The sequence below is a fragment of the Melospiza melodia genome, chromosome 29 (assembly GCF_035770615.1).
Source record: "Melospiza melodia melodia isolate bMelMel2 chromosome 29, bMelMel2.pri, whole genome shotgun sequence".
Taxonomy (NCBI): Eukaryota; Metazoa; Chordata; class Aves; order Passeriformes; family Passerellidae; genus Melospiza; species Melospiza melodia.
The window spans coordinates 3019610-3030022 of record NC_086222.1 but is presented as its reverse complement, the minus strand read 5'-3'; the positions used below and the strand labels follow the sequence as shown (position 1 = coordinate 3030022).

The following is a 10413-nucleotide window of genomic DNA, read 5'->3' as shown; positions in this document are numbered from 1 at the left end:
ATTTTCAGGAGTGGCAGAGTGAGGGGAGCCTGGATCCAGCTTTCAATTTTCCTGATTCTCATTGCCCTTGTCCTGTCCCTGCTGTTTGATCAGGAGCACTGAGGGGATGGGAACGGCTTCAGACTGACCCAGGGCAGGGTTGGATTGGATATCAGGGAGAAATTCCTCCTTGTGAGGGTGGGCTGGCCCTGGGATGGATATCAGGGAGAAATTCACCCTGTGAGGGTGGGCAGGCCCTGGATTAGGAATCAGGGAGAAATTGCCTCCCTGTGAGGGTGGGCAGGCCCTGGGTTGGATATTAGGGAGAAATTCCTCTCTGTGAGGATGGCACAGGGTGCCCAGACGAGTTGTGATGGGTTTGTGCCTTGTGCTCCATCCAAAGCTCCTTCAGGAACTGCGATCTTCCTCTTTGATGGGTTCTCATCATGGTGGGGAAAAAAGTTACAGGCAATAAAAGCTTAGGGTGGAAACCTTCCCTATCCATAGAAACCTGCAGGTTTTGCTGGGAGATGAGGCAAACTTTTATTCCATTAAAGTTTTCTCAGTCACAGCACTAAAGCTTCAGAGTCACGTCAGTTCCTCCAGCAGGAATTGGGTGCCTGGAATGAGGTGGAGCTCCTTGTACCTCCTGGGGGGAACAATCCATTCCAGCAGCACTAGGAAACAAAAATCAGCTTTATTCAGGACCGAGGGAGCAAGGAATCACTGTTTGTTAACGTTGCCTTAAGCTAAATGTTAATGAAGTGCAACACTTAGGATGCTGCACGCCTCAGTTATGTCCACCAAGATCACATGTTGCCTTTCCAATTATCTGGGCTGGGAAATGAGGACGTGTGAGGAGGCTGCTGCCTGCTCATTACCTTCCCTGGCAGCAAAAATCCTGCTGGATTTGGGCTGCTCCAGTGCAGGGGTGGGATTGTCCTGGAAATGGGTTTGAAACACAGAAAATAACGCCTGAGGTGGTGCTGGGCAAACGTGGAGGTGAAGCCTGGACAGGTTGGAGATGGTGTTTGGTGTCTGGGGGTGTTGGTGACCTTGAGGGAAGGGACAGGCAGACGTGACTGCCTTAGGAATGAGGGTGGCACCTCCCAGGGTCTGCACCAAACTCAATTTTCCTGGTTCTCCCTGCCCTTGTCCAGTCACTGCCGTTTGATTGGCAGCACTGAAGGGATGGGAACAACTTCAAACTGACACAGGGCAGGGTTAGATTGGATATCCTAGAGATTGGATATTTTAGATTGGATACATATATGTTTTAAATTGGATATATATAGATATATTGGAGAAATTCCTCCCTCTGAGGGTGGGCAGGCCCTGGCACAGGGTGCCCAGAGCAGCTCCATGTCCCCTGGAAGTGCCCAAGGTTGGATGAAACTTGGAGCAACCTAGGATAGTGGAAGGTGTCCCTGCCCATGGCAGGGGTCAGAAATTAAATTAATTTTAATGTTTAAATAATTTTTAATTTTTAATTTTTTAATTTTAATTTTTTAATTATATTATTTTTAATGTCCTTTCCAACCCAAACCATTCAGTGATTCTAAAATCCTGTCAGGCTTTGTAAAACAAAATTGTGTTCAGAAAAAAAGCTCCTTTTTCCTACACTAGACACACAGATGCTGGATAATTTCAGAACACAGAAACTGATTTGTTTACCCAATCCATTTTTTATTATTATCATTAAGTGGGGAAAAAAAAAATATGGACAGACAAAAATTCCTTCAAAATTGTGCAATAATACATAGCAGAAATCAATGAATGAAAACAAAAACAAACAACCAAACAAATAAAGGACACAGAGTAGCAATTGAAATAGCACAACATTAAACTTCACTTAAAGAACCTGATTCAAAGGTGACACTACCTCTATTAGAGGCTGGCTGCTTGTGGACTGATGCAGGTTTGTAAGGATTAATTAGAATCTTGCAGCTATTTCCAGGAGCAGAGATGCTCTTGGGGTCCAAGAGTAGCTGAGTTATTGCACCATTTCCCTTCTCCAGTCCATTTGAAGGAGACTTGAAAGCTCTTTCAGAAAAGGTTTTGCTGGAAAACTGACATTTTGCTGTTTCATCAGCGAGCAGGTGAAGTTTGTCATTAAATATATTCTGATTCCAAGCATGGAGATGCTCACACTGAGCTGTGGCCCTGCCAGGAATGGGAATTGTGCTCAGGGAGGTTCCCTTGGCTCAGCTGGGGTTCGCTGGAGGGTAATGTGAGGGGTTTGGTGACTCTGGGGACAGGAGCAGTGAAATAATGTGAAATTACGTGAAATTTGGTGACCACCAAGGTGACCACAAACACAAAGCTCCTGTGGCCATGAGGCCACAAGATGTGGGTGCTGGCAGCCAGCTCTGCCTGTCTGCTCTTCCCTCCCCTTCCCAGCTGCCTCTGAGCTCCCAAACATCTCCATAACCTGATCTGTGTCCAAGGAAAAGTGGCTTTTCCTGGGGCTGAGCCCTCTCCTAAGGCTGTGTCAAGGTGGGAGCACCTGGAGCAGGTTAGGTCAGGGAGAGCTGGCTCTTCTGCACATTAAATACCTGCAGGCAGGGGTTTTCTCCCCAAATTTCACCCCTCTCTGAAATTCTCTTGCATTTTTCCTGGGGTTCAGGCCCTTGGCCAAACCCCTGCTCCAGCTGGGCTCCTGCTCCTGCGTGGGCTCTGCTCTTGCTGGGTTCAGGAGATTTACAGGGCTGGTGTCACAGACATCTTTTATGAAAAATCCTTTCCTTAGGATTTTTTCCTCCTGAGAAGCTGGGAGGCCTCAGGAACAAAATGTAAACAATGGTTATCTGCTGCTGTGGAATGCAACAGGTGCATCTGGGATTGGTCTCATGGGGTTGTTTCTAATTAATGGCCAATCACAGACAGCTGGCTCAGAGAGTCAAGCCACAACCCTTTGTTATCATTCCTTCTTTTTCTATTCTTAGCTAGCTTGACGAAATCCTTTCTTCTATTCTTTTAGTACAGTTTTAATATAATTTATATCATACAATAATAAATCAAGCCTTCTGAAACATGGAGTCAGATCCTCATCTCTTCCCTCATCCTCAGACCCCTGTGAACACGGTCACAGGCTGGCAACCCACACATGGGGTTTATTCAGACTGAAAAGAGCCTTTTATTGACTTTTAATAGGTCTGCAGCCTGGAAATGGTACCTACGTGTCCTTTCTTGTAAAAACCAAACCCCCAACACAAAAAAGAGACCCTCACAAAAAGCCTGAGCCAAAGCAAAAGAAGCCTCACGGTCCAAAACCTCAGCAGATTTTTGTGTTCAACTTTAGTCTTTTGTTCAAATGGACTTGAGAGTGCTCATGGGCCTCTGAAATGGGTGCAAACACAAATTAACTGCTGGAAGTTCCTCCTAACCAGGGTATTTCCCGTACCCTTTTTTGATCCAAACATTTTACTGCGTTCCTATAAAGCAAACTCAAACCACCTCCCGGAATTTAGGGTAGCAAGTCATGTCACGTCACATAAGGCTACTGAAAACGAAACCAGAACAAAATATACATCCACATCCACGTTCCATATTTACAGCAGAACCCTCCCACCCCCTGCATGTCTCCGTGAACAAGATTCCGTGCTTCAAAAGTTCATAAAAATATACAATTTACCCCACAACTGCATGGGGTTCTCCCCACCTGGAGCCCAGACTCCTCTACCTCTACATATAAAATACACTAGCCCTGTGAAATTTGCTTTGCTGAGAGCACAGTGGTGATTTTTGCAGTGAAGGGGAGGGTTTGGGGACAGCTCTGAGTGGCTTTGCAGTGTCCCCAAGCCCCTGCGTGGCTCCACAGAGGGCTCTGCTCTGCCCACGCTGTGTTTGGGAGTTGGATTTAACCAAAAGTGCTGGGTTTGGGTACAAAACGCTTTGTTCTACACAAACGTCTCCGAGCCAGGAGCCTTTCAGAGTGGCCAGGAGTGACCTGTCCCCCAGGTGATGCCTGGAAATCTCCAGCCAAGGGATTTCTGCAGGCTATAAAGTGGTTAAAAGGGTCCCCCTGGGCCGGACTCTAAATTCTGCTCATTTTACTGCAGCAGGATTTACCCTGGGGGAGTAAAATATCAGAATTTAACCCCTCCTAACCCTCACTAGAGAGGCACCAGATTTTGGGATGCTACATTGTAATTTTCAGTTACCTGTGCTAAAAAAATTTGCTTTATAAAGAAGGGGTTAAATACTCCCTTTCTCTGGTTTTAGGCTTCCTCTCCTGCATAAAATCTTTTATGTTTTTGAGGCTGGTTTAGCCTCTGGGTCAGAGTCTGGTCTCTCTGTGTAGCTATAGCAAATTGAGCTGTGTGTACTGGGTTGGTTTTCCTCAAAAATTCAACTCCTGAACAGCACCTGATCCACTGACAAGGTAAAAATATTGCAACTCTGCGAGCTTGCTGCTACTTATAAAAATCTGATTCTAGTTTGGTCCCAGCTTTGGTGGGGAGGAAAAAAAAAATCTGTCACCAGTATGGGAATGCTAACACCAGTAATTGAAAATAGAGTCAGTATTTCTCTAGAGTATCAAACCATCCAGACCTCAACTTTTTTTTTTTTATATACATTTTTCTACTGTGAAATTAAACGGATCAGTCGCGTATCAAAACATAGCTGGCCTCTCTCGTTTCATCTGTAGGAAGACTGCAATTATAACTTAATTTACACAGCAAAAATACCTTTTGTTTTTCACAAAAACAGTGTGACAAGACAGTGTGCTGCATTTCCTGGTGAGAAGTTTTGCATATATCGAGCACAGCCAGGGGAGAGCCCTGAACATCCTCTCCTGTCGTGCCCCTGGGTTGGCAGGTAGTGGTGAGGTTCACATTTTTTTGGTGAAATTCACATTTTGCTGTCACAAAATCAAAGCTCCAAACGAGTGGCAAGCAGACTCTTTGCATTTGGCTCTGCAGCCAGTATTGTGTCTGCTGGGAATGCGAGATGGGAAAATAACATGTATGTGTGTGTGTATATTTATATTATTTCCAAAGCTGTAGGTAAAACTACAGCTGCTTTTTGGAAATTCTGATGAGGGAGCATCAAATCCCTGCTGTGGGCCAAATTAATTTAAATTTTCAGTAATTACTGCTCTGGGTGAGTGTGAAAAATCTGGATTTGCACACACTGGAGATTCCCCCTTCCATCCCACCACTGTGCTGAGGGAAGCTCCACGGAGGAGGGGTATCCTAAAAATACCTGGAAAATGAGTTTTAAGGTGCAAGTGGCAGTTTCTTATTCCGGTGATGTGGTGGTTGTAAGCTCCAGATTAACCAAGCCCCATGTGATGGGCAGGGGCAGCAGCAGCAAATCCCCACATTTGGTGTGGGGATATTTTTGACTTCCCACAGCAGCAGGAAGCTAAAAATCACCCCTAAAAAATATGCTGCTGTACTTTAAGATTGCTCAGAGATCGGGTCTTTAAAAGGGAGAAAAACTCAGTGAAAATGAGGGGTTTTATTATCATGGCAAGGACAATGATGGGGATGCCAAGATACAACTGCCTTGCGAGATAAAGTGGCACATGTTCTACACAAGAATGTGTACAATGTCTGACGACTCTGGAAATCTGTTCCTCACCAGATTTCCCAATAAATTAACACAACAAAAATACTTTCATATAAAACAAAGTCCAAAGGATTTTTTTTTTGTCCTAAAGTAAAAGCAAAACCTTCAGGGACTATATTATCTCTCTCTACATATATAATCTCCTGAATTTTTTCTTTTTTTAAATAAATTTATTCTTGTCTTAGAAAAATAAAATGAGTAGCCAATTTAGTCAACGGAAAATATCTCACAGACTTAAAAGCATGCCCAGCAAGCATAGCCTTGTAAGACTAAATTAATGTTAAATCAAAGCAATTTGTTACTCAACCAACCTAGTCTGCAATTCACAGTTGATTACTACAAAGTGTATTCTTAAAATTATTATTATTTTTTTCTTTTTTTGGCCCATATAAAAATAACGTATTGCAACTCAAAGTGCATTTTTAAAATAAACAATCAACTATTTTTATCAAATAAAATATTTACACCATTTGGTTTTGTACAGTCAGAAATGAGCTTCAAGCGATGACCATGGGGACGTCGTCTGAAAATCCAGTTATCATTGGGGCTTCATCGTCCTCATCTCCTGGAAAACAAACCCAAAACAGAGCCGTTAGGGGGCACTTAAAAAATCTGGGTTTTATCCTCAGCACTTTAAAATCTGGTTTTAAGTGATTTGCATTGGAAGGAGGGGTTTAATTTTATAAAAATATTGGTTGGGAAAATTTTGGCGGTTGGACTTGATCATCTTGAAGGTCTTGTGATTTGTACTCTGAGATCAAATCCATAGAGATTGTGATGCCAGAGTGGCCCAAACCAAGATAAAGAATTAATTCTTGCGCTGATTTCACATCCTCAATGCATTTTTAGGTGATTTGCACTGGAAGGAGGGGTTTAATGTGGTAAGAATGTTTGGTTGGGAAAAGTTTTGGCAATTGGACTTGATGGTCTTAAAGGTCTGTGCAACCTAAACTATTCCATGATTCTGTGATTTGCACTCTGAGATCAAACCCATAGAGGTTGTGATGCCAGAATGGCCCAAACAATGATAGAAGAATTATTCTTGCCCCAATTTCACATCATCAATGCATTTCTAAGTGATTTGCATCAGAAGAAGGGGCTTAATTTGATAAAAACATTTTGTTGGGAAAACTTTTGCTGGTTGGACTTGATCTTGAAGATCCTTCCAAGTTCAACGACACTGTAATTCTGTGATTTGTACTCGGAGATCAAATCCATAGAGACTGTGATACCAGAATGGCCCAAACTGTGATAAAGAATTAATTCTTGCCCCGATTTCACATCCTCAGTGTGTTTTTAAGCAATTTGCATCGGAAAGAGAGCCTTATTTGATAAAAATGTTTGGTTGGGAAAAACTTTTGCCGGTTGATGATCTTGAAGATCTTTTCCAAGTTTAACGACCCTTTAATTCTCTGACTTGTACTCTATGATCAAACCCATGGATGGTTGTGCTGCCAGAGCGTCCCAAACCGCGATAAAGAATTAATTCCTGCCCCGATGTCACGGCCCCAGTGATGCCACCAGGGCCACGTACCCAGATCGTCCCCCGAGGAGAAGATGGCCGAGCCCAGGCGCGAGCTGTAGTGGCTGTTGGCGAAGGCAGTGAAGCTGCTCTGGAGCCTCCTGTGCCTCATGTAGAGCACCACGAAGCCAATGCCCAGCGTCACCAGCAGCAGGAACAGCACGGGCACCACGATGGCAGCCACGTCCGTGGCCTGGCCCGATTTGGTGGCTGAGGGGTCTTTACCTGGTGAGGGAGGGACACAAAATAAAACAACACAGACACTGGAACTCCAAGGTAAGAAGAAGGGAAAAGAAAGGAAGTTTATTTCCTGCCTCTAGTATTTATAGACTTTCAGATGTGGCAGTGGATTGGCGTGGTGGTGTTCGCAGAGGTCCCAGGACGAGGGAAAAGCTGAGAATCTTGACTCCTGTCACAGACATCTTTTATGGAAAATCCTTTCCTTAGGATTTTTCCTCCCGAGAAGCTGGGAGGCCTCAGGAACAAAATGTAAACAATGGTTATCTGCTGCTGTGGAATGCAACAGGTGCATCTGGGATTGGTCTCATGTGGTTGTTTCTAATTAATGGCCAATCACAGTCCAGCTGTCTGGACTATCTTGGTCAGCCACAAACCTTTGTGTTATCATTCTTTTTCTATTCCTTGCTGGCCTTCTGATGAAATCCTTTCTTCTATTCTTTTAGTACAGTTTTAATGTAATATATATCGTAAAATAATAAATCAAGCCTTCTGAAACATGGAGTCAACATTCTCTTATCTTCCCTCATCCTCAGACCCCTGCAAACACTGCCACAGACTCCATGTTTCAGAAGGCTGATTTATTATTTTATATATTATATTAAAATAAATTTATATATTAGAACTTAAAGAGTGGAAAAAAGGATTTCATCAGAAGGCCAGCAAGGAATAGAAAGGAATGATAATAAAATCTTGTGGCTGCTCACAGCCTCGACATTGGTGATCAAGTAAAAACAATTTCACATGCTGGGTAAACAATTCTCCAAATCACATTCCAAAGCAGCAAAACATGGAGAAGCTGAATCTTCTCAGGAGAAAAGAGCCTAACAAAAGGATTTTTCTTAAAATGTGTCTGTGACAGATTGGAGAATGAACTTGCCACCTCTGCAATGACACTGGACAAACCAACAGTCCATCAAATTTCTCCTCCTCCAGAGAGGAATGTAAACCAATAATTATTTACATAAAATGGCGTGAGAAACTCCATTACAAGAATTCAAACATCAGAAGGCTTAGAAGAACTTAGAAGAGCGGGGCGACACATCCCTAAAGAATTTATGAGGCTTCCTGAGTGTTTTTTAAGGAGGATGAGGAGGAAATGGGGACTCACCTGTTCCCAGCTCGTCGTAGAGAAGCGTGGCTGGCTCCCCACACATCTGCCCCCCGTACAGGCACCGTGCCTGCACGCTGAATGAGTAATTGTGGCCCATCTTCAGGTTGGACACCTTGAAGAAGTTCTCCGTGGTGTTGCCCAGGTAGGCTGTGATGTTCATCAAGCTGTCAAACATGTGAATCTCGTAGCCCTGAGGGAAACACAACGCCCAAGTCACTCAGCTGCAGAGGGCGGGTTTGCTCCTTCCAAAAGGGCTTGGAAATTTGGTTTTCCTCCTGGATCTGGCTTTGATGAACCCTGCTGGGAGGGAGCAGGGTGGAGTCTCCTCCAGGAAGCCCCGCTGGTGTGCACTGACCTGGGCCAGTTTAGGGAGGACTTCTCTTCTGCCAAGTGACAGGATGAGAGGACACGGCCTCGAGCTGTGCCAGGGGAGGATTTTAGGAAAGATTTCTTCACTAAAAGGGTTGTTAAACATCGGAAGGGCTGCCCAGGGAGTCCCCATCCCTGGATGTTCAGGCAACAACTGGAGGTGGCACTCAGCGAGGTGGGGACTGGACACAGCTCGGACCCAATCTTGGAGGGCTTTTCCAACCTAAATTACTCTGGTTTGGTTTGTCTGCTCCACTCTATCCTTAGCGCCCACCCCAGCCCATCCAAGCACAGAGTCCAGGAGGGGGAGGCTTTTTTTTGGTGCAGTTTTCTCCTTGCCCATGCTCTGACAGACAGCATTTCATGGATTTCCTATCCAAGTCTGAATAACAACTTTCAGACTTCCTGGCATGGCAGGGCAGTGTCCTTTCCTCAGTCCTTTCACACAGGGGACAATTGTCCTTTTCTAGCAGGATAATTATGTTCCTAAAAGGTGACTGATTGGATCTATCAGCTTCAGAGCCTCAGCCATGACATGAATTTTAGTGAGCACTTCTAGAGGGCTCACCAAGGACAGGATGGATTTCAGAGCCTGTGAAAGGAGCCTTGCACTGACTCTGCTCCAGGATTTTGTGTAGGGCAGGAGGCACAGCAAAACTTACCCGGCTTTCATTGAAATTGCTTTCCTTCAGTGCCAAACTCTTCCAGAAAAGCAGAATATGGTCGTTTTCAGTGATGATTTTTAAGGCGTCCGGTGCAGAGAGAGGGACTGCAAATGGGAAAAAGTGGAAGCAGGTGAGGTTGTAGCACTGGTGGCACTTTCCTCTTACACAAATGGAGTAAAGTCTGAAAGTTAGTGGGGTTTTCTAGGGATCAGCACAATACTCTGCTTGGAAAAGGGATGTGCTGGAGGAGAGGATGCAGGAGGGATTTTTGGTACTTGGCGATGTGTACACAGCCAAACTAGTGCCTTTCCCCTCTCCATTTATCAGAAGGAAAACATTGGATATCACTGGAGAAGCTTCCTCTCCAGTGCTGATGTTTTGGGGTGTAACCACCTCCCAAAATTGGGCTTTGCCTGTGGGAGAGGACCAAGAGCTGCAGGAACATTCCTGGATGGGCGCTGTGTCCCTCACCTGTGTTGATCTTCATGTTGGACTCCTTGCTCATGTTTCCCAGCTGGACAATCACATGGTATTTCCCTCCTGGCTCCAGTTTCTTTATGGTGTACTCCACCGTGCTGTTCCGGCTTTTCACTTTGTAGATTTTATCTGTTTTCCTCACCAAATCTTTAACTGCCACGGCATAGAGCTGGATGGGGAGGAAATGGATGGAAAAAAAAAAAATCTAATTTTCCTGCAGAATTTCAGCTAAACAGTGGTAGGACATTAAACAGGGCGGGTAAAATTTGCTTTAAAACAAGGCTGAGCTTTACAGAAAACCTGGGGAGCAAAATTCCAAGCCTCTCTCTGGATCCCTGCCCAAAATCAGCATTTACTGATACAGAAAAAGACTGATACAGAAAATCAGCATTTACTGATACAGAAAATTACAGAAAATCAGCATTTACTGATACAGAAAATGCAGTCAGTGGAACAGATGAGAGCAGGAGGAA

The 10413-nt window shown here is 44.4% G+C and overlaps 1 protein-coding gene across 2 annotated transcripts in view; it reads right to left on the bottom strand.

The window, feature by feature from the left end:
- Window positions 1-1644: 1644 nt before the first annotated feature.
- The window catches only part of SORL1 (sortilin related receptor 1), a 61553-nt gene continuing 52784 nt past the window's right edge, over window positions 1645-10413 (bottom strand). For both annotated transcript variants that reach the window (XM_063178523.1, XM_063178525.1), the window contains 5 exons: window positions 9935-10109; window positions 9461-9567; window positions 8427-8619; window positions 7091-7303; window positions 1645-6121 (listed from right to left, as the gene is read on the bottom strand). In XM_063178523.1, the coding sequence (XP_063034593.1) occupies window positions 6054-6121; window positions 7091-7303; window positions 8427-8619; window positions 9461-9567; window positions 9935-10109 (756 nt within the window). In that variant the 3' untranslated portion in view covers window positions 1645-6053. The remainder of the gene's footprint in view (window positions 6122-7090; window positions 7304-8426; window positions 8620-9460; window positions 9568-9934; window positions 10110-10413) is intronic.